Genomic DNA, 27,996 nt, shown 5'->3' on the forward strand with positions numbered 1-27,996 from the left:
TGTGACAGTTGTTGGTTAGTCATGCAGAGTGGTGAATATACGTGAACGGTCTTCCGAAACAAACAAAAAAGGAGGTTACTTAACCTCCTTTGAGGTATGTCGTCCAAACGTACTTTTCTCCTGCCCCGCCCCCCATCCTTCCAGGTATTCGCCTTTGTTGGGATCTTGCAGCAGAAGGAACAAAACAGCCTCGTGGTACGCTGCCTTCTCTGTGCATCAGGTGTGACAAAAGAAGCACAGGACCGATTAAGAACAAAAACTTGTTACCCAGCTTTGAATGTTAACATGGTGTGAATGTAAACCTCGAGTGCACTTCTGGATAGCTTTGGTTGCTCCTAAAATGACCTTTCTGTTCCCTTAAGAAGTGGGAAAGAGTCTAAATATAACCAGCATTGTTACCTGGCATGCTGCTTTAGAGCTCACTTAACATATATGGGCATGCCACTGTGTTTTTCCTTTTAGTGGTTAATTCCTGCGTTTTTGTTTCTCTGTTGCGCTTGAAATGATTGCTTGTCCATATATTAGCCCTTTGGCTAGCTAGGGAGTCATTTTATACGGCCTAGAAAGCACACTGGCAAAGCTGTTGCGCTTCCCCTTTTTGGTACGAGTTTTAAGTGCTGCTCTGTCTGAATCGGTGTGTCTTTTCATTGTAAGGATCGGAATATCTCTCTCCTCTCCTGCTCTGCTCGTTTTTGCAGTGCACGCTGTTGAGAGTCAGTGTTGCCGTATCCTTCCCCCCCGCCCCTCCCCGCCCCGCCCCCCAGCCGTTTTAACTAGAGGGTTAACTAATTTCTGTTACTTGCTGTGCCCATAAATCTCCTTTGGGAGGAGCTGTTGATCTAGGCTGGGAGCTGAGAAGATTTCCTGAAAGCTGAAAGGAGAGCCATGCCAGGTCACTCTTCTGTGGTAAAGGAGGTCACCAGGTGGAAGAGGTTGAGAATCTTTGTCTTAAACGATTTTAACGTATCAGTGTTGGAGATAATGTGTTGGGGGATTATTAGTTGCTCTGTGCAGATAATGTAGTTGCGGAGGACGTGGTGACTTGTTGGAGCGACTTCTGCCTGTTGAAGTGGGATGGGGTGATGATGATCTTGCTTAATCTCATTAGTACAACAGGCTAGAGAATTTCTCCTGGGAATTCATGCACCAAGCCTGCTAATCTCAGAATACTCAGTAGGAGTTTTTCCGAGGGTTCGTAAGCCATTGGATTTTTTTAAAGGTAATCATAGAATAGTTTGGGGTGGAAGAGACCTTTAAAGGTCGTGTAGTCCACCCGGCCCGCCCCCTTCCCCGCAGTGAGTGGCGGGGGGGGACATCTTCAAGTAGATCAGGTTGCTCAGAGCCCCGTCCAACGTAACCTTGAAAGTTTCCGGGGATGGGGCATCTACCACCTCTCTGGGCAACCTGTTCCAGGGTTTCACCACCACCATCATCGTAAAAAGTTTCTTCCTTGTATCTGGTCTGAATCTACCCTCTTGTAGTTTTACACCGTGTCCTGTCACAACAGGCTCTGCTAAAACGTTTGTCCCCATCTTTCTTATAAGCCCCCTTTAAGTACTGGAAGGCCATGATAAGGTCTCCCCAGAGCCTTCTCTTCTCGAGGCTGAACAACCCCAACTCTCTCGGCCTTTCCTCACAGCAGAGGCGTTCCATCCCTCTGATCGTTTTTGTGGCCCTCCTCTGGACCCACTCCCGCAGGTCCGTGTCTGTCTTGTAGTGAGGACCCTGGAGCTGGACGCAGTACTGCAGGTGGGCTCTCACCAGAGCGGAGTAGAGGGGCAGAATCACCTCCCTCGACCTGCTGGCCATGCTTCGTTTGATACAGCCTGGGCGTACGGTTGGCTTTCTGGGCTGTGAGTGCACATTGCTGGCTTTTCATCCACCAGTACCCCCAAGCCCTTCTCCGCAGGGCTGGTCCCAAGCCCTTCTCCGCAGGGCTGGTCTCAATCCCTTCATCCTGCAGCCTGTACTGATAGCGGGGGTTGCCCCGCCCCAGGTGCAGGACCTTGCACTTGGCCTTGTTGAACCTCATGAGGTTCACATGGGCCGACTTCTCAAGTGTGTCCAGGTCCCTCTGGATGGCATCCCATCCCTCAGGCGTGTCAGCTGCACCGCTCAGCTTGGCGTCATCTGCAACCTTGCTGAGGGTGCACTCGATCCCACTGTCGATGTCATTGATGAAGATATTAAGCAGTATTGGTCGCAGTACGGACCCCTGAGGGACACCGCTTGTCACCGATCTCCATCTGGACATTGAGCCGTTGACCACTACCCTCTGGATGAGACCATCCAACCAATTCCTCGTCCATCAAACAGTTCACCCATCAAATCCGTATCTCTCCCAATTTAGAGAGAAGGACGTTGTGGGGGACCGTGTCAAAGGCCTTACAGAAGTCCAGGTAGACGACGTTTGTAGCTCTTCCCTCGTCCACTGGTGTAGTCGTTCCATCATAGAAGGCCGCTAGGTTGGCCAGGCAGGACTTGCCCTTGGTGAAGCCCTGCTGGCTGCCTCGAACCACCTCCCTGTCCACCACGTGCCTTAGCATAGCTTCTAGGAGGATCTGTTCCATGACCTTCCCAGGCACAGAGGTGAGGCTGACCAGTCGGTAGTTCTCAGGGTCCTCCTTTCTACCTTTTTTAAAAATGGGTGTCATGCTTCCCTTTTTCCAGTCACCAGGGACTTCACCCGACTGCCGTGACTTTCCAAATATCATGGAGAGCGGCTTGGCGACTCCATCAGCCAGTTCCCTCAGGACTCTGGGATGCATCTCGTCAGGTCCCACGGACGTATGTATGTTCAGGTTCCTCAGGTGGTCACGAACCTGATCTTTGCTGGAGGAGGGCCTTTGCTGCCCTAGTCTCCGTCTTGCGGTCCACCCACTGGAGAGGTGTGGGAAGAGAGGCTGCCAGTGAAGACTGAGGCAAAAAAGTTATTGAGTACCTCGGCCTTCTCCTTGTCCCTTGTAACCAGTTTGCCAGTCTTGCTCATCGGGGGGGGGGGGTGCGCTTTCTTTGACCTTCCTTTTCGGGCTGACATACCTGTAGAAGCCCTTCTTGTTATTCTTTGCGTCCTTTGCCAGGTTCAGTTCCAGCCGCGCCTTGGCCTTCCTGGTCAGATAGCTTATTAGGGATACTAATGTCATTTTAGGGATAATGTCAATAGGGGAAGGTAATGTCATTTTACAGAAACCCAGTTGATTTGCTCTAAGAGGAGGACTGGTATGGGCAACGGTTAGAAGAATGGCAGGGTGCAGGAGAATGCTGCAGGGTGATCTTTGTTTATATAAAGATGGGCAACCGGTGTCCTTCTGCAGCCCTGGCACTCTCCTGCCTTTATGTATTACTTCCGTTTTTCTCACTCTTGCATATACATATGGCTTTCTCCTACCGGTGCTGTCTCCTGAAGCATGCTTGGGTGGACTACATTTTGGTGGAAGATGACGTGGACTTGGGGTTGAGGTCGAGAGGAACAGCTTGTGCCGTTACTTGCCAGCAGAGACCAAAACAGTCCGGCCTGGGGACTGATGCATCACTCATTCTTTGGGCTAGCTGGGGCTTTAACTGATAGCCTGCAGGAAAAATAGACTCCATCCTGATGGTGCTTTTTTTACGACCCTTTGTAAGCACTGTCAGGCCCCCCACAAGTGAGTGGGCAGGGCTACACTGATACGGTTCACTGAACTCATGTTTTAGTAGCCTTTCCTGTTCCTCGCTAATGAGACGACGTTTGCTGTGTTTGTTTCCTGCTAGGTGGTAAGGACTAACCCGTTTTCGGTTACGCGACATGAGAAGATAGCCAACGGGCTACTGGGAGACCAGGGTCTGCCTGGTGTATTTGCGCTGTATGAACTTTTGCCCATGGTGGTGAAGCTGACAGAGGAACACAGGTAAGAGACATTTCAATCTATATCATCGCCCTCCATTGATTTTTGCCGTTTTGCATAGCTTAAGACTCCAACCTCGCTTAGACGCGACAGTGCAAATGCCTGAAAGCCATCCAAGCCCCTTTCCAGTCGGTGGAGGGGAAGAGGCACTCCCAGATGCCCTCCTTCTCCGTGTGAACATCTGAAAGGGACTGGGGTTTTTCTGGTACTACCTGAAGCGTTTTAATCCAACTAGCCATTTGAGGACGATTCTTTGAGCAGAGCACCTTCATTTTCCTGCCAAACTGCTGGAGCAGGTCCACAGTGCAGGCAGACACAACCGTCACAGGGGGAAGGGGGTTCAATCCGTTATCTGTAGCAACAGAACTCCAGGCGCTGAGGCTTCCTGGTGAAAACACCCTTAAGGTATAACTTGATGGCTTCAGCGGTACGCTCGGCTCACTTGCCAGAGCTGAGCACCGTGTACTTTACTCGCATAAATCTTACAGGCATTTTGCCCTGAACACCTGCGAAGATTCACCTCCTCAGGGAGACCAGGGCGTACCAGACCCTTAAAAGCACGTGGAAGAGGAGCCTGGCGACTGCTGCTACTGCCAGTACCGCTGTCAAGGGATGGCATAGGGTTCAGGAGCTGGGATGTACATTCTTACGCTGATAAAACAAGCGTCCACGCTGTGCTTGGGTCTCCGACTCGGTCCGATACTGGGATCGTGATTAGCGCAGCATAGCAATAGGAGACTAACGGTTGCCCGAAGGCTGTAAGCTCTGGCGCTGCCTCAGATCCCTGGAGGCGAGGCAAGAGGAGTAACGGTACCTCCACTCGCCAAAGCAGCGGGTTCGCTAGATGTTTGACTACACCAAGGGGTGGAGCGTGACTGTTCACTCAACTCCTGCTCAGATTTTGGCTAGCCCAGCCCACGCTAAGGCCTGATGTATGCTGGGAGCAGCGCCTTTGGGTTGAAGGGGGAGCACCAGGTAGGCAGCACAGGTGGCCAGAAAGAGCTAAAGGGCCATGATGCAGCCATTAGCACCTGCAGCAGGCTGTCTCCTGCAGCCACCATCTTTGCCTGGCAGTATTGTCAGAATCTGCTGACTTTTGGAGATGGTATAGACCAGACTTCCAAGCTGGAAGGTATAAAACAGCAGCTTAGCCAAAAAGCCTTTGAAGGAGATTCAACAGCAGCTGGACTGCTGGGGCTTTTGTGCTTCACAGTGTGATACAGGGGACGCCCGCGCAGTGACGGAGGAGGAAGGATGAGCACTCTCACTAGGGAAAAACAAAGTCTTTTTTTGGTGGTTTTTTATTTTTGTTCTTCCCCCCGCCCCCCCCCCCCCCCCCGCCATAAGCCCACGACTTTAAGTGTTACGGGTTGTAAGTTTTGAAACATCATGGCTTGAGTAGTGCCTCGGTAAATTCACGTAAGAGAGTAGCCCGGGCAAAGGGGACCGAGCCCTGGTTGTCGTGTGTGTTTGTTGTGTTTCTTCACGGGCTCATGAAATAAAGCTTAATTCACAGAGTTCGTTGTCCTGTAAATTTGAACTTTTCTCTGCCATGCCGGTTTTTCTCCCACTGCTTGCAGTCTGTCCCGTTCCTGCTGCACAACAGGGAGCAAAAGCTTCAGTCATTCCACCTATGTATGGCTTGGGTTTCGTACTAGATGGGAACTCCGGCTCCAGGGGCTGAAGTTGGAGCTTTTCGTAGCGAGTTCCAGCTCTTCAGCTGGCTTCCCTGGGCGATGGACCTTTTCCACGGTCCCTGCGGTCCCACCCTTCTTGCCCCAGTGGCCCCAGCCCCCGCCATCCGACCCTCTGGGCTTTCCTCGCGCTCCTTCTCTCCCAGCCTGCACCGGGGGCGCTTTTTGCCCCCAGCGTTCTGCGGGGCCCTTAACGGTCTCTGAGCGGAACGCGCTGGAGCGAACGGCTGCCGGGGCGGCCTCTCCCCCGCGGCAGCACCGCAGCCCAACGCCGCACCCTCAGCGAGGAGCGAGAAGGGAGAAGCGAGAAGGGAAGCGCTGCCACAGAGCGGCCCCGAGCGAGCCCGGCTCTCCCGCCCGGCGCCCGGTCGCGCCCGGCCGGCAGGGTGAGCCGCTGCGCCCGCCGCGGCAGGCGCCTGAGCGCGGTCCGCCGGGGCAGGCCGCGGAGCAGCCCCCGCCGCGGGGCCCGTCAGGCGGCGGAGCCCGGCTGGAGAGCGGGGGCATGGCGGCGCGGAGCCAGGCCTCCGTGCGGCGCCGGCTGCAGAGCTCGGAGGAGGCGCAGCACCGGCAAGCGGTGCTGGTGCGGAAGCTGCAGGCGAAGGTGAGGAGCGGGGGCGCCGGCCCGGCGGGGAGCTGCCCGGGGACGGGCCGCGGTGGCGGGGCCGGGGTGCCCGGGCCGCCCGCGCAGCGCTGAGAGGGGCCTCGGCGGCGGCGGCGGCGATGTCGGGGGGCGAAGGCGCGGCCCCAGCGGGGCCCTCCCCGGGGCGTTCCCCGGCGCTGCCGCGGGCGGGACGGCGCCGAGCCCGCAGCTCGGGGGAGGCCCCGGGAGCCGCCCTCCTCCGCCCGGCCCGGCCCGGCCCGCTGGGCGCCTGGCCCTGCCGCTGTCACCCTGCCGAGCCTCTCGTGAGGGCTTGTCCGTGCTGAAATAAAGATGCCCGGCTCGCAGGCGCCTTTGTTGGGCCACGTTAGCAGGGGGCCGTCCCAGAGGCAGGAGCCGAGCCGGCGGGGGTGGTTTGGGGCGGCCCCGGGCCGAGGCAGGCAGCTCTTAGGATGAGCAGGTGGCAGTACGCGTAAAAGAAGCCCCGTCTCAGTTTCTTCCGTACGAGATAAAGTGAAGCTTCCCTGTATCGTAACGACTTCTTGTTGGCGGCATCGGCACATCGGCAGCGCTGTGAAACGTACTGTGCTTGGGCTGTAAAGACTTGGAGAAAAGCTAATGCAGGAGGAGCCGAGCCTGTTACAAGCTGCATTCGCTCATCTTCATTCTATGTCTCCGTCCAGGTACTGCAGTACCGGACTCGGTGTCGAGAGTTGGAGCAGCAGCTGGCAGCAGGAGGGGTGAGTGTGCAGGTTGCCAACTAAAGACCGTGTAGGTGGCGTTTGTTAAGGCGGGCCAAAGCAAGCTCCCCAAAGCAATGGCAGAGGGAAGCAAGATTTTGCTGCCTGAGGGTTTAAAGAAGCGCTGTAAGTTTGCCTGCGAGTGTTTTGTCCAGTTGCCATTCTTAGAGGAGCCAGTGGTCCCAGAAATGCGGGTGCAGGAAACCCTGTGAAGGGGGATTTTAGTTTTGAGAAAGGGTGCTTTATTGCTGGCGTAACATTTTGTCCTAGGGCTCAGGAGAGGGCTACACTGCCTGTTAGGTTATATGGCCGCCTCTGAAAAAGAACGGGTTGAAACGTGGCATTTTGGAAGGCAAGAATGCTGGCGTTCAACATACGGCTATGTGCTTTTCTTTCTGCTTCACGGCTAAAGTAAACCTAGGAAGAACAAAGGGTAGGAGAGTAGGAGAGCATTCCCAGGCTTCAAGTCGAAGTGAGCGCTCGCGGTTGTGAGCTAAGGAGACCTAGCTGCGAGAGTGCCACAGTGGGGGACTGAGGAGAGCTACTCGCATTGAGCACCACCCTTCCCCTCCCTTGCTCTCCATAGTCACGACACTGTTACGCCTGGAAGAAGCCACGAGCTCCTGAGCTACCCAAGCGAATGGAGCGGAAAGCGGTGGATGCTAACAGCAGTGAAGGGAAGACAAGAATTTGACTAAACTTTTCCTTTCTTCTGAAGGGACCCCTTCCAGGCAGGTGGGAAGCCACAGAAGACCAGAGCCTGGAGAAAGCACTGCTTCAGGTGGAAGAGGAGCAGCAAAGGTACAAGGAAGAAGCGTTCCCTCATACCTGGTATCCTGGATGCTCGTGGAAGTGAGGGAAAACCTGTCAGTGCTCCCTGGTCTCCCCAAGGGGAGCAGTTGGGCAAGCTGCTTTGAAAGGAGAGAGGTCCACAGTCTGTTTTCTGTGGTGCAGTAATAGTGTTGTGTGCTGAATGGCTCTGTTTTGAGCGGGGGGTTATTCCGGGTGACTTCCAAAGGTCCCTTTCCAGCCTAAATTATTCTGTGGTTCAGTAGGTGAGCGGGTCAGGAGAGTGCTAGAGAAAGGTGATGCGTCCAGACAGCACGAAGGGGAGGCAAGACGTGAACTGTGGGCATCATCAAAGTAGAAGGGGAAACCGAAATTGTAGGTGGAAGTAGAAGGCTTAAAGCAAGGAGAAGCAAATGAGTATGCCATCACAGAGAGATCTTAGTTAATCCTAGAAAGCACTTTTACTGCCTCTCGGTTTGACAACAAAGTCAGTGTTGAGGGAGTTGGGAAATCACGGAGGCGCTGCTTGTGGATAGCAGTTGTTCAGTGACCTCATTGCTGTTTCTCCCTTTCCAAGGTGTGAGAATCTGGCAGAAGTGAACACTCTCCTGCAGGAACACCTCGAGGAAGCGAATGAGGTTAATTCAGCCCTTAAAGAAGATGTTGGAAAACTGACGGTGGATTGGATGAGGGCCCGGGAGGAGCTGGAATTGAAGGAGAGCGAGTGGCGCGGTGAACGTGAGGTAAGGATGGGCGACGGGAATGTCAGACGCGATGCCGGGGTGGAATGAGAATGGGTTTTATTTCTGGCCTGGAGAGCTTGCTGTGTGAAAGTCGTGGCACCGTTGAGGCTGTCTTGGTGTTTATGAGCAGAAGACAGGGGTGTGAGATGGAGGAGTGTCAGCAAATTGTGGTGATGGGAGATGCCCGCGTGCTGTGACCGTACTGCTCGTTCTCAAAGGCAAATGCTTGCTGTTGCTGGGCACTGTAGGGCAGTGACCCATGAACGCTCGTCTGTTTTTTTAATAGTTCCTAAATCTCTGTCTGCAGCAGTGGAGACCGAAGAGAGGTCAGTGTGTTTTCGGATTCAGGGTAGCCAACAGAAGAACAGCACAGGCCTCCCTTACCAATAGGCTGTTGCAAGCAAATCTGACACTGGTCTCGGAGGGGCTTGTTTTTGTCTTCCTCCACCGAGCCTGTTAGACACCTCTGCAAGGCGAGATGATGAATCGCGATCAGTTTGCTTTGTTGATACCCGCGCCTGCAGGGGAAGTGTGGATGTTCCCTTCTTTGCAGTCAGGTGGCAGGTCTACTGAGGATGCCTCTGTGGTGGCTCTTCAGTCCTTGATGCCCCCCCCCCCGATTGGAATAGTTCTTAAAGGAGACCCGGTGATGACGGTTGTGTACCCTCCCCTCTCTGAAAGGCTTGTACAGTGACAGCGAAGGCTGAATTGGCATTTCTTTTTGTCTTTGCCTGTTTAGCTTTATGACAGCTACCTAAGGGGTGAACGCAGCCGTCTACTCAGCCTGTGGCGTCAGGTGGTAACCTTCCGCTGTCATTTCCTGGAAATGAAGACTGCCACTGACCGGTGAGTAGAAGTGAAGGCTAGATCTCGTTGCAGAAAAAACACAGCTTCCCTTCACAGCTGCTTTTTGAGCCTTGATGTTACGCTAGCTGCGGCTAAAGATACCATTTCTCCTTTGGTAGTCTGAAGCGATGGCCTTAAGCATGCCTTAGGCTATATTCAGAATCATTTTGTTTGATGCTGGTTTTCAGGTAAAGCTGAGGGGCTCAGGCTATAAGCAATGCAGGGGCCCTGAACAGGTGAACTTGGCTATGGTGATGTTTGGGCATATTAACACAGACACAGGCATATGTGGACGAGTTGGGAGAGACTCACCAAAGCTACGCATGCAGCATGTGGAGCGGTCCCCTTTTATAGAGTTTGCCTTAAATCTCACTGGCTTTCCTTTCCCACTGCTCCTGATGGAAAGATCATTCATGAATGTGTATATATTTATTTTTTCCTTCTCATTTCCAGCTTACGTTTATCGTGGTCAGTTTGCATCCGCTTATTCCTGTACCAACACTGTTGAGAGAAAGAATAGCTTCTCTACCCTGCTATTACATTTCTCCAGTTGATGTTGCTTAGTTTGATCCCTCCCTTTTATGATTGTTTTCTTGTTCTTGGGCTCTCTGAGGTTCCTTTCTCACAGGTGCCTTCTGTGCAGAGAAGAATAGCGTAGCCTAACAGTAAATTCTTCTGGTGTCAGCATGCAATTTCAAACTCTGGGTTACCGTCAGCCATTTACCTTATTTGGTGATAAGCTTTCCTTAATGCGTAGAGTACGCCTGACCCGCTAGTTAATTCTCGAAGCCTTCTGGCTGTTCCATACATTTCCTCTTATCTCTGGGGAGAAAACAGATTCATTCCTCAACCGTCAAATAGACCCATTGCCCAAGGGTCAAGATGTGTCCTGATCCCAAAGTGTCAGAGGAATGATTCGTCCCCAGCGAAGATGTCGTCTTTCCTGCCGGCTTTTACTGTTGCGCAATTACGTGCTTCGGAAGCGAGTCAGCTGATAAAGGTGGTGGTGTGAACATTACCTCTTTCTTGATTCTTTTTCAGAGATTTGTCAGAGCTGAAGGCAGAGCAAATGAGGCTTTCTGGATCTATACTTGTAAACTGCTCCCGCCTAAACTGTGGCGTACGGCCCTGGGAACCCGTTACGCTGGGTAGACCTGTCCTCGAGGATCAGGCACAGCAGCAAGCGGAAGAGGAAATAAGCCGGAAGACTTGGGAGGTGATGCACTTACAAGTCGAAGGGGACCCGGAGAAGAAGGAGCTTCAGGACAGGTGAATGTGTTTTAAACTTTGCTGTTAGCAGCGTTATCTTCTGTGGGTGCTCGTTGGATTCATAGGATGGGCTGTGTTCACGTTTAAAACGCACCCATTCTGCACAGCCTTGTTCCTGTCCCTAGTCAAACTATTGCCTTCAACAGAACGGACAGAAAAAACCGTCTGACAGACAGAAGCTCTTGTGAGTAAGGCAGGACTGGAAAAGAGATGGCGTATTACAGTGTTTTTGCTGTTAACTGATTCTTGGTGAGAAATGGAGACCAGCGTAAAGAGAGCTGTGTCTCTTGTACAGCCCTTTTGCTACCCAGGGCTGTGCTAAAGGAGTTGGGAGGAATTTGCACAGGACCATCATATGCAATGTAGCCCCTCCGTACTGCCGTTTCCACGCTAGACTGAGCGCAGAAGGCCTTTGGGGCAAGGAGTGCCATTTTGCAACATCACACATACTAACCTGAATCATCCTGTGATCCTGTGATTATTAGTTTGGGAAATTCGTACACATCTCCCCAGATAGATTGCCAGCTCTTTCATCAGTTCACTGCTGAAGGCAAAAGTAATTGTGGGACTATTAAGGTGGACTTTTTAAAAGTCTGTCTTACCCAAAGAAGAACTTTGGAAAGTCTTGTGTCCAACGTACGAAAGAGGAGAGGGAGAACTAACAGGCGGGAAGCTGTTAGCTACCTGAAAGGCGGTTGTAGCGAGGTGGGTGTCGGTCTCTTTTCCCGAGTAACAAGTGATAGGACGAGAGGAAACGGCCTCAAGTTGTGCCAGGGGAGGCTTAGATTGGATATTAGGAAAAATTTCTTCACCGAAAGGGTTGTCAAGCATTGGGACAGGCTGCCCGGGGAAGTGGTTGAGCCACCATCCCTGGAGGTATTGCGAAGACGTGTAGAGTGTGGTGCTTAGGGACGCGGTTTAGTGGTGGACTTGGCAGCGTTAGGTTTACGGTTGGACTCGATGATCTCAAAGGTCTTTTCCAACCTAAATGATTCTATGATTCTATACTCGTGGTTTTGGAAATGAGAATGTTTTTTACGTTAAAAAACTTGTTTGTCTTTCCCCTTCTGATAGACTGAAGGACTTAGCTGCACTTGAAGGAGAACACTCATTATTGCAGAGCGAGTTGGTAGTCGCAAGAGAGATGCTGGAGGAATCGCACCTTCAGAGGGATCTGCTGAAGCAAGAGAAACACGAGCTTACCGTGGCACTGGAAAAGGTATGGTCACCTTATTCCGAGGCAGCACTTGTGGGAGAGGCAGTTGTGATAGCAAGACCACCACAGATGCTGTTTCTGGCAGTAGAAGACAGGGACAATGTTGTTGTCCTTCTTGGAAAATGGCGATCGGACCACAGAGGCTCTGCGGTGTCGTTAGCGCCCACGTGCTTGTTGGGAACGCTGAACTGGGAGTGTGTCAGAGACACAACAGGGGATCTGGAGTTGCTGCTTGAGGTCAGGGATTTTCCTGTCTTTGTTGTCATGTTGTTCTTTTGTCTCTTCAGGCAGAGCAGTCAGTAGCAGAGTTGACAGGGGCTCAGAATAAGCTGACTGCTGAAATAGCCGATCTACACGTTGCAGCAGCGAACGTGAGCAGTATCAATGAAGCTCTTGCGTTGGATAAGGTGCAGCTGAACAGACTTGTGTTGCAGGTGAGCAGAGTTGTCAAAGATCTTGCCAGGTGTTTGTCTCCAGCTGCTGCTGCTTCTCAGGCTTCTTGCCTTCGGACAGTATGACTGTCTGAATATGGAAACGTTGCTCTTTTCTCTGTCCAAGCCAAAGCTCCTACAGAGTAAATCTTACTGTTATTTTATTTCCTCTGTGCTTCTGCGATTGTAGCTGGAGCAAGAGCATGACGTTCTGTCAGGCAAAGTGGACGAGATGGAGAGAGCAAAGATCTCTGGCCAGGAGAAGCTGAACTTGTGTGAAAGAACAAATGAGGCGCTGAGCGCAGAGAAAGCCCACCTGGAGCAGCTGCTGAAGAAAGCAGAGGAGCAACAGGAGGGGCTGCAGGCAGAGCTGAGGATGCTGGCAGAGGAGAAGGCAGAAACCCAAGAGAAACTCATTGAGGTGAGACCAAAAACCTGGTGCTTTCTGGGTGGGCTTTTGGCTGCTTGGCTCAGTGAAGCTGTATCTGTTGGATTCTGCAGTGTTTTTTGTCAAGGAGACACTTGGTAGCGCTGGGGGTCAGGCGGCGTTGTTTACTTCCTTCTGGAAGCGTGTTGATGGCTTGCAGAGCTGTTGTGCAATTCTCTGGGTCGTCCTCTGCTTCTACAGATTCCTTTAATCCACCTGTCTGTGTTGGCCTCTTTTTTGGCTTTTGATAAGCTGCAGAGAGGTGATTTGCCTTGCCCACGAATCTGCGTGAGGCTACTACTCTCACATGCGTCGAAAGAAGCAAACAGGGTAGCTCTTCACCCATTTTCTGAGGCCAAAAACCCCCGGGGCTGCATGTTTCTATTTATGCTTTTTGTTGTGAAGTCTGCAACTTTCCAGGCTCGGCTTGTTGGGGCCTAGAGGGCGGGACAAAGCGGCGAGTCAGTGTCTGCTGTCTTGTACTGCTAAGAACGGGAATGGCACCCTGAAATTGTTGAAACTGTATTTTACGACCTACATGCTGCTTTGAATTGCTAGATCCTCGTTAGGCTTTGAGGGAGAAGCTGAGAAAGAGGTGGTCACAGAAGACTGTTTACTCTGGACTAACTGGTTTTGGTAGAGTGGAAAAAGAGCTTGGGAGAATTGCATCGCTGGAGGAGACTAGGGAGTTTGCCATCATTTCAGTGTCGGTTTCATAATGTACAATCTTAGGTCTTATGGGGTAACTTTGAGAGGAGAATTGTTTGTTTCTGAAGGTCTGTTCCCTGTTAGACAGTCTTAGTTTTGGAGTACGTGGTCTGTTTGGCAAATACCCATCAGAGGTGTATTGGCATCACTGCAGAAGCAAGCTGAAAAATCACGGTTAGTCTTCAGGCTTGAATGCCAGCAAGGTCTATTGGGCAACTTGTTTGTGTAAGACAAGTAAACAGTATTGTTGACACGAACTACTGTCCAAGTAGAGTCTACCATCTCTTTGGCCACACCAGCCGGACTTCCGTAAATCACTAAATGACACTGCTCACCACAAGGGCTGTTTCCCTGCCAAGGATCACCTCATTGCATCCAACTGCCGTACACACTGAAGTAGGTGTGTGGTGGTGTTCTGCGACGAGGTGACGCTTTGATGTTGGTTTTTCTTCTTCTAGAAGGAGAAACCATGTGTATTTCCACTTTGTTCGGCGAGCAAAGTTGCTCTTGCTCAACGGTTCCTGAAAATTCCCAGCACTGGAATAGATTCTGATAGAATTTTAGTTTGCAAGGTGGCAGTTGTGGAAGATGTGGTATTTTTGCGTGAAAAGATGTGGTCTGGGTGTGTACGTTTGTCCTGAAGGGGCCGTCTGGTCCCAGGCAACCCAGCAGGGCCTTACACATCGCTTTCAGGTTAACAGCCCTAGTGCCTTTTGGCAGCCCAGGGTGTTAGGGCGGCACGAAGCAGATGCTCTTAAACTTTCAGGCCAGAGTACCGGAGCTCTTTCTCCTCTAGCTGATTCAGAAGTGGCGCTGGCTGGCTCTGCACAGAACTCCAGAGAAGGGACTCTAACTGTATTTTGTCCCGCTTTCAGGTTCACCGCCAGCAAGAGTCAGCTAGCAGTGGTCTGGAGCAGTTGCGGCAGGAGTCCTCTCGCCAAGGACAAGCACTGGCCAACGTATCCAAAGAGAAGGAATTGCTGGCGCACGAGAAGGCTGCCTTAGAGGTGCGACTGGCAGCCACGGAGCGGGACAGACGAGGCCTTGCAGAGCAGCTGGCAGAGGCCAGGTAAAGGCAGGGGGGAGACCCTAGGCAGGAGATTATTTAATGTCTGTAATTATAGAGGTGATAATCATGACACGAGGGTTCATTGCATCCTGTATGCTTTTCAGCTATTTTCACCTTCCATGGACAGAAAATGGAGGAATCTCGAGAAAAAAAAAAAACACCAAACCAAAAACCCAAACCAGTACAGCATGGTTTGAATGTTATTTTTCTGACAGCTAAAGCTAACAAAGCTCTCCTGAGCCTGGGGCTCATGTTTATGCCCCCTTGCACGTTCCTGTGTGAAGTCCAAAGCAAGCCAGCGTAATTCCTCAGTATCTGGTACCTTGGCTCTGCATTGAGTAGTAATTAAACCATGCAGATGTTTACTGAAACCCAAAGCTTCTCTCTGGTTTCGGTTTCTCGTTCTGCGCGTTTGAACTTGGATCGTTCCTTATCAAGTAGTTTGACAGGGGATCTTCAGAATTCAAGTCTATTACGTACGGACATTGCGAGTAGGACACTGCCATTTAGGGTGAAGCTAGAGGCTCGTGCTGAAAATCTTGAGGGCCTACTGTTTCTAGTCTAACTCTTGTTACCTGTGGTGCAGGACCTAGAGTTGGTTACACCAGCAGCAGGGAAGCCTCTTTTGAATGCTCGCCAGTCTGCGGGAATTGTTGCCCATCATTGATGTGTGGGTCCGGTACTCCCTACCACGTGCTGTTTTGAGATAGACATCATGGAGGAGTTTATGCAGGGCAGGAACAAGATTTTGTCCTTCTGCTGGATCAGGTTTCTAAGATCACGTGTGACAAGTTCTGCTTTTAAAAAAAAAAACCAACCCCAAACTACCCAACGTATGGAGATGTTTGTCCTCCTCTCAGGTCTTTTTTAGAAGACTCCTGACCTTGCAGAGCTGTACAAATGCGAGATTGTTTGTCACGCTTCTTGACTTTGACGCCTTACCACTCCAGAGTATGTTGTTAGCAAGGCTGATAAACACCATTTAGACTCAGTCTGTTTCTTGAGAGCTGCTGCTGCTTCTGAGCTCCAGCTCCTCTTAGTTGATCCAGCTGAATTATGTTCTGTCAATTATTGGGCTGCAGCAACTATTCTTGCCAGATGTTGTTCTCAAGAGCCTGTTGTTGTCGTCACAGTTTTGGACTCTTATCTTCTCTGTTCTGTTTTAGAGACTGACTTTGATTTATCCTTAAAATGGAGCATATTTACTTTGGACTGCCAGACATTGGCGTAGTCAGAAATATGTGCTTGTTCTCCTTCTTGAAGATACATCCTCCATCGTCCATCAAAGCAGTGAAATCCTACTGTTGTGGGTCTTAGTGTTGTACCACTCGGGTGCCCCTTTACCCTGAAGGATGTTATCCTGGTTGCACGCCTGTTCTAGTGAGGCAGTGCTGTGTATGGTAGGAACCTGGCACACAGGACGCCGTGTTAGATCAGGGAGGCAACTTCAGCTCCTGGTTGCAGAGTCCTGTGTGTCATACGCAGCAGCTGGTTGAAGTCTATGGATGTAACAATTTGCCTCCGCAGTACTACAACTTCCATTTTAAAGAGCGGCAAGCCATTTGGGCTACTGCCTGCTTAGTTAGCAACGCTTAGAGAAAAGTAGCAAGTTTTTCTCGCGAACTTCCAAGAGTTTAAACTGAAGGCTACCTGTCTCTCCTTTCAGGTAGTCCTTGTTCAGGTAAAATCTAGTTCAGATTTCTTACAAATGCTGCTTACAAGCATGAGCTTTTACTGTATCATCTGATGTATTGCTTTAGTCCCTTTGAAATATAGGGAGTCTGGAAGATCACCTCCCTGTACATACACTACGAACAGCATCAAAAAGTCACGAGTCAGCCAGGGAGATGCTCTTACTCTGCGCCCCTGCAGAGCAACCTGGAAGTGACGATGAGCAAAGGGCTGTGAGCAGAGGCTGGGCTTTTGCTTGCTGGCACAGACTTTGTGAGCACAGCTACCCGTGCGTCATAGATCAGACAATAGCAATTTAAGATTTGGCGATGGAGATCAAACTCGGCTGGGCTTTCTGTGTTACGCTAGGTCATAAGTAAAGCCTGGGCATTCCCTCGGAGGGGCCTGCATTGCTCTTTTAAATGGCAGAAATATGCCTTCTGTATACCAGTTTCCATGCAACCCATTTTCCGAACTGAGGGGTAGGGATCTTGAACCAGCTCCTACTGGACTAACTCCCTGTGGGCGTCAGGAGCAAGAAACTCATTTCTCTCCGTATTGGCCTCTTGTAGGGCCGGGAGGGAGACCCTGGAATCCAGCCTGCTTGAGGCTCAGCAGCGCTTATGTCAGCTGGAGATCGCCAGGAGTCAGCTTGAAATCCAACTTCAGACAGTCAGGCAGGCCAAGGAGGTGATACAAGGTGAGAGCCTCATGTGCTTTGTTTCTGGTGACCCCCCTGCCTAGGGAGGATGGTATAAAAATAGCTCTCCGTCTGCAGTGCTTCTAAGGAGTGAAGGAGCTGGGGACAGATCCCTCCTACACTGAAATTCAAATGGCTTACGGTTAGTGAAGTCAGAACCGCTGTTTGTGTAGGCCCTGAATCTTGCCATTTGTCACGTTTGCAGGGGAAGCGAAGTGCCTTCAATGTGAGCTGGAAGCAGAGAGATCTCTCATGAAGCAGGAACGGGAAAACATGGCGCAACAGCTCTTGCGGGCAGAAGAGCAGTATAACGATACCCTCAAACTTCGGGAAACGGATCACGAAGTGGAAATAAACAAGCTCCTGCAAGAGCTGGTAGGAAACAATATGCTTCTGAAGTCTTGAGGCAAGCTTTGTGGGCTGGCTTTAGAAGAATAATAGCCTGAGCGTGTGAAATGGCAGCAAGCGTCTGTCATAGGCCACGCGTTGCTAGGCCAGGCAGCAGAGCCAAGAGCTCGCACTTGAAAGCACGTGAAGACCTACAGGACTATGCCGGGACAGTAAATGCAAGCCACGGATTCCGTGTGGGCCTAAGACGAGTTGAGCAGAAGGTTGGGTGGTCCCCACCCAAGGCATGGCAGTAAAGGGGTAGGATCTTACCAGACTCCTGTCTACCATGAAGTAGACTCCTAACTTTCCTGCCAACTGCAGTCGTGGGAACTTTGTTCCTTTCTTTCTGTCCTTTCACGGTTGACAGAGGTGTTATCTTTGGGCTCAAAGCATACAGAACAGATGGAACAGCCCCTCGTTCCTGGGCTTGAACTTGAGTTTGTGGCCCGTCTTGTGACTAGGGCATCGGGGTGCTGGCCTCTTTCTCACCCTGCAGTCCATCTGCATCTTCTCCTTGATGAGAATGGAGTTGAGCTTTGAAAATAGAGACTCTGAGACTAGAGGGAAATCCCGTAGGCGAGAGGTGCTAGGAAACAGGCAGCCGCCAGAGAGGGGAAGGTAACATCTCCTCTTCTTCCGCCAGCTTGACCCTCCTTTTAAGTTCCTTGATAGGACATGATTTATGGAGGGCACAAAGCCACTACTGTGCGCTGTCGAGGTGGGGGTTTGTGGGAGGGATGAAGCTTCCCATTTTTTTGAGAAGCTTGGCTGGGACTCCCTCCTGAAGTCTTTTTCTCCCCTCATCAGGCAAGCGAGCGGGAAGGGCACCATTCAGAGCTACAGGAGATGCTGGAGCAGTGGGAAAAGGAGAAGGCAGAGACAGAAAGGGAGCACGAGAAGAAGCTGTTTGATATGAAGCAGAAAGTTGCTGCCATGCAAGCTCAACAAGAGGAGGAACGGACGAGAGTGGAAAGTGCCAAGCAAGAGGTAGAGACCGTGAAAGGAGAATTTGTGTGGTTTTTTTTACTCTTCTGGGCTCCTTATTGGCAGTGCTTCTCTGGACACTGTCCGTCTGGGTGGAAGCGTCTCTTCGATACCCCTTTGTAAAGAGGAGCGATGCCTTGGCAGCCATGAGACCTTTGTGCCGTGAGGGACAGGGCCTGGAATGCGAGAGGCTACCACAGTGTAGGTTTGAGAAAGGCAGGAAGCGCGTTGCAGCCTGAAGAGAACATGAACACCGTAACTGTGTCTGTGATCTGACCGCTACTCCTTCAAGAGGGCACAGTGGGGTTCTAGAGGATGGTACCATGAAAACTCTACACGGTAGAGGTCCAAAAAAAACCCCAACGCCCAACCCCAACAACGGGAACTCCCATGTTGGGGTTGTTCTGTCTTCCCTTCCTCCCTCCCTATCAGAGAGAACATCATCGTGCCACTGCCTAAATCATGGTTAGTCTGGACTTTAAATCCTGGCTGCAGTTCTGGCAGCTCCTCCCCAAAAGAACACGCTCGAGCTGGAAGAGGTTCGGAGAAGGGCAAAAAGGAAGACGGGACTGGCCGAGTAAGCTGGGAAAGACGCAACCGAAAGGGTGGCGCAGGAAAGGTCTTACAACATCCCGAGAGGCAGGGAGGGAGGGGGCAGCCCCTGACTGCCACTGAAGCAGGAGTTCAAATCTAGTACGAAAAGCAAACATACATGGGTGGAATTATTGAACCTCTTTGTCACTGTTTTGCAGCAGGAACGGGACGGACTGCGAGCCGTTAAAGAAGAACTGGTACGGGAGATGAAACTTCTTCAGGAATCGGTCACAGCCTCCGAAACCCGAGCAAATGCAGCAACAGATAGGAATCGCTGCCTTGAACAAGAACTTCAGACTACATTGTCTATCTTAAAAATCAAAAACGAGGAAGTGGAAACGCAGCGGGAGAAAATCCAGATGCTCCAAAAAGAGGCAGCACAGAGAAAAGCTTTGCAGGAGAGTCTCACTCGTATGACTGCCATCCTGTCGGAGAGGGAGGGAGAAATGAAGTTGTACCAGGAACAGGTGAGAAGGCTGGAGAACCAGAAAGAAATGCACGAAACTACTCTCAGTGAGGTTATCAAGGACATAACAGAGAAAAAACAGGAGGTTGAATCCCAGCAAGAACAGATACGGGAGCTGGAGAAGCAGCGAGAAATGCTGAGGACTGCTGTCAGCAAGATGAGCGAAGAGCTGGAGGAGAGAGACCGGGAGATCCAATTCCAGGAGGGGAAAATAATGATTCTAGAACGAGACGGTGCATCACAAGTGAGAAATCTGCAGGTGGATCTTGATCATATGAAAGGAAACTTGAAGGAGAAGAATTTGGAGCTTCTGTCTCTGACCCAGCAGATCCAAGCGCTGGAAATGGAGAGAGAACAGGCGAAATCTCTGCACGCGAGCCTTGGACACCTGAGGGCAGTTCTTAAGGACAGAGAGAGCGAGTGTGATTCTCAAAGGGATCAGTTACGACTCTTGCAGCAGTACAAGGAACAGCAAGAGGGCTACCTGCAAGAGCTTCGTGGTACACTGGAAAAGATGACCCTTTCTTTATCTGAAAAGGATCAAGAGCTTGAGTCGCAACAACAGCAAATCCGGGAAGCTGAGGAAGTCATGGAAATGCAGTTAAGGACTGTCCGTGACCAACTGGAGCAGACCTTAGGAACCTTAAAAGAAAAGGACAGACTCCTAGACATCCAAAAGCAACAGGCAAGGAGCTATGCGGAAAAAACAGAAGAACAGATGAATGTCTTGCACAGAGACTTAGAGTACACTACAGCAATACTGAAAGAAAAGGATTTAATGATTGAATCTCAGAAGGAACTGATTGAGACCTTCCAAAAAGAAGAGCAAGACTCTGGACAGCAGAAGGAAATTCTGCAGCAGCTTCAAGTGGCACTGAAGGAAAAAGAACAAGAAATGTTATCCCTTAGAAAGCAATGTGAGGCGTGGAAGGAAAAGGAGGAAAAGCGTGAAGCTGAGCAAACAAACCTCCAAGCAACAAAGCTGACTCTGAAAGAAAGAGAGGAAAAGATAGAGGTTCTGGAGGAAGCTCTCTCTAAGCTTCAACAGCAAAAGGAGGAGGCAGCGAGGCAGACCAAAGCCGTACAGCAAAAACTAGAATACGCTGAATCTTCTCTAGAAGCGAGAGATCAAGAGATAGTGTCTTTGCAAGAGCACGTCCAGGAGCTTCGAGAGCAGAAGGAGTTAGAAGGCAAGCAGGCCAAGAGTCTAGAGCAGGATCTAGACAAAATGAGCCAAATCTTGAAGGAGAACCATTTGGAGTTCCTCAGGCAGACAGAGCAAATGAACATGTTCCGGCTTCGTGAAGAAAGCACGAAAGTAGCACTAACATCATGCCAGCAGCAAGTGGATCTGCTTGAGCAAGCGGTGAGGAAGAGAGATGAAGACAACGAAACTCTCATGCAAAAACTCCAGCGCCAAGAAGAAGAACTGAAGACCTTGCAGAATCTCCAGCCTAGGCTAACCAAGAAGAATGAAGAGGTTAGGCATGGCAGAGAGCAAGAGAAGCTCCTGGAAGAAGCCTTGCATGAGAAGGAGCAAGAGACCAAGGCTGAAGGTGAACTAAAAGAGTTAGAAGAGGAAGTAAGAGCTCTTCGGGAAGATCTCCAGCATGTTCAGCCGACTCTGACAAAGAAGGATGAGGAGATCGAGAACCACAGAGACAGAGTCGGGTACTTAGAGCAGACTCTGACAGAGAGAGGACAAGAGCTTAGGAGGCAGAGTGAGCTCTTGAAACAATTAACATCAGCTTTGCGATGGAAGGATGGCGGGGAGACCCTGCAGAAACAAATCCAGAAACTCCAGAAATGGGAGGAAGAGGAAGCAGAGAAGCGGCGAGTTCTCCAGGAGAGAGACCGTTCCTTGCAAAGACAGAAGGAGCTAACGCAACAACTGGAGGATGAGCGGAAAGCCAACGGGGAAGAATTGGAGCGCACGATTGCTATTTTGAAGCAGACCGAGAGCAGAGAAGTCAAATGGAAAGAGAAGGCACAAGCACTGACTCTTGCCCTTACCAAGAGTGAAATGGCCAATGGGACTCTGAGGGAGGAAATAGCCATCCTGCAGAGCATGGTTTCGGAGAGGGACACGGACCGGTTTCATCATCAGGTAGGCAGTGTGACTGATCATCAGTCAACTAAAAAGTCTATAAAGGATTCTAATGATGATGCCCATAAAGATACGGGAATATATAGTCCCATAAATACATGACCTGCTTGGCCAGAGAAACTGCGGCTGTAGCCAGCAGGCTTGCCTGTCTGCGTAGCTCAAGGCATTCACCTGCTGAAGTGTTTTCTGTCAGCCCCCGAACTACTGAAAGAACTACGGAGCTTGCTGTTAGAGTTACCCCAAGCCCAGACGTTGGGGATGGGTAACTGGTTCTCTCCTGTGTAGGCAAGCTTAGCCAACGTGTCGTGGTTGGGGTTTGGCACGGAAAGGAAGGGGCACAGCTGACCAAACTAAGGGACTGACCTTAGCAGAATTTTGTAACGATGGTTGCACAGCAGCTACGCTGACGGTGCTTAGAGGATGCTTTCAGAGATGTCGATTTCGGAGGTACAGCTTTTCCAGTGTATTAAAAATAACGGCATTCGTACCGTTGCCTGATCAGGTGAAGGGCTTCATTGCGCATTCAGGATGTACTTGTGCTGCGGTCCAAAAGGCCGGAAGGCAAATCTGTGTGGATTTCCCCACGGCGATCGGGAGGAGGGCCCCTAGGAAGAAAGAGAGTGTGTTGTTTTGGCCCGTCAACCAGGAGGAGCAGAAGGGACTTGGCACTGTCCATTCCCGAGTCCGGTCACTCTCCCCGACTTGTCGATTCTGTCCCTCCTAACCTTTATGGGGCACCAGCTCACATAAACTCCTCTCTGTATACCCAGCAGGCTATTGCAGAAGGGGAGCAGCTATCGTGGCTCTCGGAGAAGAGACTCCTGTCACAGCAGCTGGAATGTCTGCAGCGAGCAGTTGCAAGGCTGGAACTGGAGAAGGCGGAGCTGAAGCAACTCAATGCTGAGCTCAGGAGGACTCTCGAGCAGGTAAAACAGGCTTTCACTGCCTCTGCAAAGCCTCACGGTCCTCTGGATCACAGCACATTTCCACAGACAGCACTTTGGAGTCCTCTGCTTGTTTCCTTCCCTCTCCCACTTCCCCCTGTGGACGCACGCTTTTGTATTTTCTCTCTCTTCTGGCACCCCGTTGCCTTCACAAATGCGCATTCGCTCCGGTCCCACCCTTCCTGCCCCAGTGTCCCCATACACGCACGTTTGACGCTCTTGTGTCAGGAACTGTTTCCTCTTGCTCTTTCTCTTCCATAGCCTACTTCGAGTGCTTTTTGCCCGCAGCATTCTCTGGGGCAGTTAACAGCCTCTGAGCAGAGCAGAAATCTCCTTGCCATGATGTCCAGAGCTCCTTTTGCTCCTTGTTTGGTGGCAGGTTTCTGTGACCCTTTCTCCTATCACCAACGTGCAGGTGGAACGTGAACGGAGGAGACTGAAGAGATATCACAGTGGTCGGTCGCTGCCAGATGCGTGCGGATTTTTGCTGTCTGACCAGCACAAGATGGCTGCTTCTAGACAGGTGAGAACAGAATCTTCCTTGGTGGGAGGAGGGTCTGGCCATACAGAGGAACAGTGGCAAATCCCAGTGGCAGCATCCCCCCAGTATAGACCTAAGAGAAGTGGAACGTAGACCATGGCCCTGGCCAAACTGGAGACCAAAAGGAAATCCTTGCATTTTCTTCGCAGGAGGAGTCTCACGCTCACTGCAGTCGTCGATTAGCTGAGTTGCAGAACCAGGTGAGGAGTAGGAAAGCTCTCGTCAAAAGCTGCCATGGCTGTACTGAGGGGCACAGCTTTGCACGATGCTACAGCCCGAGTTTTGTTTGGCTGTCGGGAAGTGAGTACACCAGGCAGTGGAAATACCCAGTCAGTCAGACACATCTGTTGGCCATGGCCAAACAACATCATGCACCTAGGTCTAGTCTCTGGCTTGCCTAGAGGTCAGGCGTGGTGGGAGAGGGATTGGAGGAAATTCAGAGAACTGGCACTCGCCTGAATATAGAGAAGATTCTAAGGATGTTCCCCTTGAGTCTTACTCATCTTGTTGACGGCTTCCATTTTCCCTTGACTCCGTTAACGGTAGAGCTTGCACTCTATCAGAGCTCCAGGGATCTGAGGCAGCGCCAGAGCTTACAGCCTTCGGGCAACCGTTAGTCTCCTATTGCTATGCTGCGCTAATCACGATCCCAGTATCGGACTGAGTCGGAGACCCAAGCACAGCGTGGACGCTTGTTTTATCAGCGTAAGAATGTACATCCCAGCTCCTGAACCCTATGCCATCCCTTGACAGCGGTACTGGCAGTAGCAGCAGTCGCCAGGCTCCTCTTCCACGTGCTTTTAAGGGTCTGGTACGCCCTGGTCTCCCTGAGGAGGTGAATCTTCGCAGGTGTTCAGGGCAAAATGCCTGTAAGATTTATGCGAGTAAAGTACACGGTGCTCAGCTCTGGCAAGTGAGCCGAGCGTACCGCTGAAGCCATCAAGTTATACCTTAAGGGTGTTTTCACCAGGAAGCCTCAGCGCCTGGAGTTCTGTTGCTACAGATAACGGATTGAACCCCCTTCCCCCTGTGACGGTTGTGTCTGCCTGCACTGTGGACCTGCTCCAGCAGTTTGGCAGGAAAATGAAGGTGCTCTGCTCAAAGAATCGTCCTCAGCTGGCTAGTTGGGGCACTCCTCTGGGTCTGGGAAACAGCGGAACTGGAACGTGATCTCCCCCTTCCTGGGAGATGCTCTTAGCAGCAGATGGCCACTTCTCCCACGCATACCTCTGGGTTACCTACCAAAGCGTGGGAGGCTTCCAAGCCCCGTTGCACAAAGGTGCCCTTATTATTTCAGAGAGAAGGTCAGAGCTGTCCCTCTCTTCAGGGGTGGTGTTCCCTAGCCTACGCGTATCGTCTGCTGTGAAGTCCCTCCGACGTCTTGCTTTCCGTGCACGCTACCGGCTTCTAATTCGGCACCTCGCGTTCCCCTTCCGGAGCTGGCTGCCCGAGTTTCCCACCTAGTCTGCTCGAGATGCTTAGCAGATTAGGGACCCTCTTTTTGTCTGGTTTGGCTTTACGTTGGCAGACCTTGGTATCGTAATTCGAACGGAGCAGGTTCCATAAGCCATAAAACTCCTTTAGGAATTGCTTCTGTTATGTGAGTTCATTTGCCAAGAAAGAATATTTTCGTACTCCTAGCTCGAGGTTGGGGATGGCATTCCCACGTGGGACAGAGCCCTTGGCAAAGCACATGTCACTTTGAAAACAGAGGAGAACCTCTGGCCTGAGCTGTTCTCCCCGAAACAGCAAAGCACCGAGCGCTGCTCCCAGTGCTGGCATCTCCTCCGCTCCAAAGCAGGCAGAGGGCAACATGCCAGAGCTGCTGTGGCTGCGCTGCCCTGCAATGCTGACAGGAGGCGAGAGCAGCTGGGTCTCTCCCACCAAAAAGCCCAGCAGGCACAACCCGCTGTTGCCAGGAAGTAATAAGAGTTTGAGGATTTTGAAGGCCTCAGCAGTCCTTTAAGGCTCCTTTGCCCCCCGGGCTGTGCTCTGAAGTTAGGAAGAGTGAGAGTTTTCTCCCGTTTCATGTGCTAGCTGTCAGGTTTCTAAAGTAGATCGTAACAGAACGGTTCTTCACTACCTTGTGTAAGCAGCAGTCCTCCTGCTGAGGAGAAAGCAGGTGGAACTAAGGTGGCAGCAGCCCAAATCTCTCCTTTGAAAAAAAGGGTTGGGTTACGAAATCCTGTAGAAACCTCTCTCTTTAATATGCATGTCACGTCTCGGTGTTGTGCCTTGTGAATGGTATGCCAGAAAGAAACTCGGAATTGCCGGTAATCTGAGCTCAGTTCAGGGTGGCTCTGGCAACCTCTTAGTTCCCATTCCACAAGGACAACGTGTTTGTCAGGGCTGGAGTTGGAGGGTGCGTCTTCCCTGACGGCCGGATCTGTGGAGCTACGGATGGTCCTAAGAGCGTGGGCTTGTCTGAGCTCGGCCTTTTGCCTCTTTCAGGTGTCCCTTCTGCAGACGCAGCTGGCACAAGAACGAAAATACAAGCAGGACTATATCGAGCGCTGTGCCAAGACCAGCCAGGAGCTGTCAGACCTTCACCAAGAGCTGTCTCGCTCCTTAGCAGCTGTGGTCAGGGAGCCGAAAGCTGCTGTTCTGGCAGCAGAGGCTCGGAAGCTGGGTCAGCCTCTCTGAACCTTCTTTTTCTGTAGAGGAGCAGCTGCAGCATCACGGCGTTCCGGTCTGGTGCCCTTCCCGGAAACGTATTATGTTTTGCTGTGGGAAATGGGGGTACATCTGTTCTGTTTGCGTTCGGAAGCATTTCCTAGCGACAGGGATTTAAAAAAATTTTTGTTTTAATAAAAGAGATTTTGCAGGACTGCCCTTTTTCAACGGGGGTACATTGGTTCTGTTTACGTTCGCAAGCATTGCCTAGTGACAGCGATGTTTAAAATTTTGTTTTAATAAAAGAGGGTTTGCAGGACTGCACTTTTTTAGTAGGAAAAAGCAAGGGCTAGGCAAGTATGTGGCTTAGGAAAAGCTTATGCTGTCTTTTTCACTTGCACGAGTAAGCTATTGCGAGCTGCTGTACGATTTAACCTCTTGAGTTCGTAGCCCTTCCCTGTGACGAGAGAGGGAAACACGGAGGTGGTAGCAAGAGGAAGGGGTGAAGGGCGCAGGCCAGGGATGGGAGGTGGGGCGAGAGCGCGGCGGTTTTTTCCTCCCTTTTTCCTTCTTTTCCTTCCTTTTTCCTTCCGTGCTTCGGCACAATAAGCGCTGGTACTCTCCCGAGGTGATTGGCTTTCAGCTTTGTCGCTGCGACAGCCAGCCTGAGGGACAGCTCGGTTGTTCTCCGAAGGGCGGGGGTCACAAACGCCAGCCCTTTCAAAGCTGGAGGCAGGGGATGGGGAGGAGGTCAAACTGAGTGAAAACTGCTCTCTGCCAGCAGCTCCGCCTTGGTCTCAAGCCCTTCCCAGCTAACCGATCTCGGCACAGTCAGCGTCTCTCGGGTGTCCTGGAGAGGCCCGGGGGCCGCTGGCAGGGAGGGTCAGAAGAGGGCGAGGCGGCAGCGAGGACCTTCCCGCCCCGGAGGAGCCCGGGAGCCCCAGCCCCTCCCCGCCCGTCCCCCCGGACCCCCCCTCGGCCGGCTTCGGGCCGCGCTGCCCGGCGGGGCGGTGGCGGGGCGGTGCCGGCCCGGCGCCGGAAGGCGGGTTTGGTTCCGGGCCGCGCGGCGCCATGGACTCGCTGTGGCGGCTGAAGCGGTTCGATGCCTTCCCCAAGACAAGACCCTGGAGGGCTTTCGGGTCAAGACGTGCGGGGGCGCGCTGGGTGAGCGGGCGGGGTGAGGGCGGCCGGGGGCCGGCGGGCGGGCCCGGGCCTCGCCGTGGGGCGGCGGCCGGCGGGGGGGCCTTGCGGGCCGGCGCTCGGCAGCGGCTCGGGGCGGCGGCGGCGGCGGGCGGGCTGAGGCGGGACTGAGGCGAGGCGAGGCGGGCGCGCGCGACCGGCGGGGCTGACGGCGGTTCTCGTCTCCCCGGCAGTGACGGTTGTCAGCGGGCTCATCATAGTGCTGCTTTTCTTCTCGGAGCTGCAGTACTACCTCACCAAGGAGGTGAGTGGCGGCGTCGGGGGGGGCCCGGCCCGGCCCGGCCCCGCGGTGCTGCTTCTGGCCGGGGCGGCCCTGCGGCCCGGGGCGGCCTGCCGTGCCTCCGCACCCCCGCCGAGCCGCCGCCTCCTCCGCCGCCTCCTCCGCCGCCTCCTGCGGGCTGCCCACGCGGCAGCTTCACCCGCCGCAGATCTGCGTGGGGTTTTTTTCTTTCTCCGAGCTGGTGGCCTTGAGGCCGGGAGCGGGCTGCCCTCCCCCGAAAGCCGCTTGGCGCCAAGGGTGGCTTGTGGCTTCCTGTAACGCGGTGGCAGGAGAGCGTCCCAAAGTCTCTTCTCGCTGCCTCTGCCGCCTACGAGCAGGCAATGCAAAGGAAAGCAAGGAAGCGCGGGAGCCCCCGTCCCCACCCCAGGTTCTAAGATTCCCAAGTTACTACCTTTCTTAAAAAAAAGCGTTAGAAATGGCAAGCGCTTGGCTGCGGTGGGAGGCAGCAGCTCAGGTGTCTCTTGAATCCCACCTCTTAAAAATCAGCTGGTGAGCCAGAGCAGTCGAGGGAAAGAAGGAGGCCTTTTGATGGGCTTCCAAGTGAAACAGGACTCTCCGTTTTTCCCTTGTTCCTAGGTTCATCCGGAATTGCGCCTTGACAAATCAAGGGGAGCTAAACCGAAGATCAATCTCGATGTTATTCTTCCGCATACGCCTTGTGCTTGTGAGCCAGCCTTCTGAACGTTGGGGATAATTTTCATACTTGCCGAGGGCCCGACAGGCTCGGTGTGCCCGGTGCTTCCGAGTGCTGCGCTGCTGCCTGGGCCACGGACAGGGAGGAATTGGTGATCCCTGGTGGTTACGCAGTGATTCCAGCCAGGCCCGCTGGGCGCTTAAACCAGCGCTTCCAGGCAGGCTGTATTACCTTTTGAGATGATACGTGAGGCTAAGGTATAAACCCGCTTACGTTTCTGTGCGGTGTGGTGCTTTGTCAGAGAGCTCGGTCATACTGAGAACGCTGGCACAGCGTTCGGTGTTCGCCTGGGACTCGAGATTTGACTGTACTGTTGCTGGAACACTTTAGAGTCTCCTTGGGAAGTTACTTGGCGAGGCGCAACTTTTCCGTGGTTTTTGTACTTCAGTTCTGACTGC

At 52.2% G+C, this 27,996-nt stretch overlaps 2 protein-coding genes across 2 annotated transcripts in view; one reads left to right on the plus strand and one right to left on the minus strand.

Annotated features, from left to right (window-relative positions):
* GDF5 (growth differentiation factor 5) overlaps window positions 1–27,996 on the minus strand; it is a 138,907-nt gene that overhangs the window by 36,958 nt on the left and 73,953 nt on the right. The gene's annotated exons all lie outside the window — the stretch shown is intronic.
* LOC138684522 (centrosome-associated protein CEP250-like) lies at window positions 8,005–25,454 on the plus strand. Its single transcript, XM_069778561.1, has 17 exons — window positions 8,005–8,030; window positions 8,283–8,448; window positions 9,188–9,294; window positions 10,336–10,563; window positions 10,671–10,751; window positions 11,172–11,268; window positions 12,401–12,631; window positions 14,221–14,414; window positions 16,658–16,785; window positions 16,991–17,160; window positions 17,983–18,162; window positions 18,912–21,326; window positions 22,097–22,385; window positions 22,532–22,572; window positions 22,650–22,793; window positions 22,961–23,011; window positions 25,263–25,454. The coding sequence occupies exons 1-17, from the start codon at window positions 8,005–8,007 to the stop codon at window positions 25,452–25,454; spliced, it is 4,740 nt and encodes a 1,579-aa protein (XP_069634662.1).

Source organism: Haliaeetus albicilla, chromosome 2 (assembly GCF_947461875.1).
Source record: "Haliaeetus albicilla chromosome 2, bHalAlb1.1, whole genome shotgun sequence".
Classification (NCBI taxonomy): Eukaryota; Metazoa; Chordata; class Aves; order Accipitriformes; family Accipitridae; genus Haliaeetus; species Haliaeetus albicilla.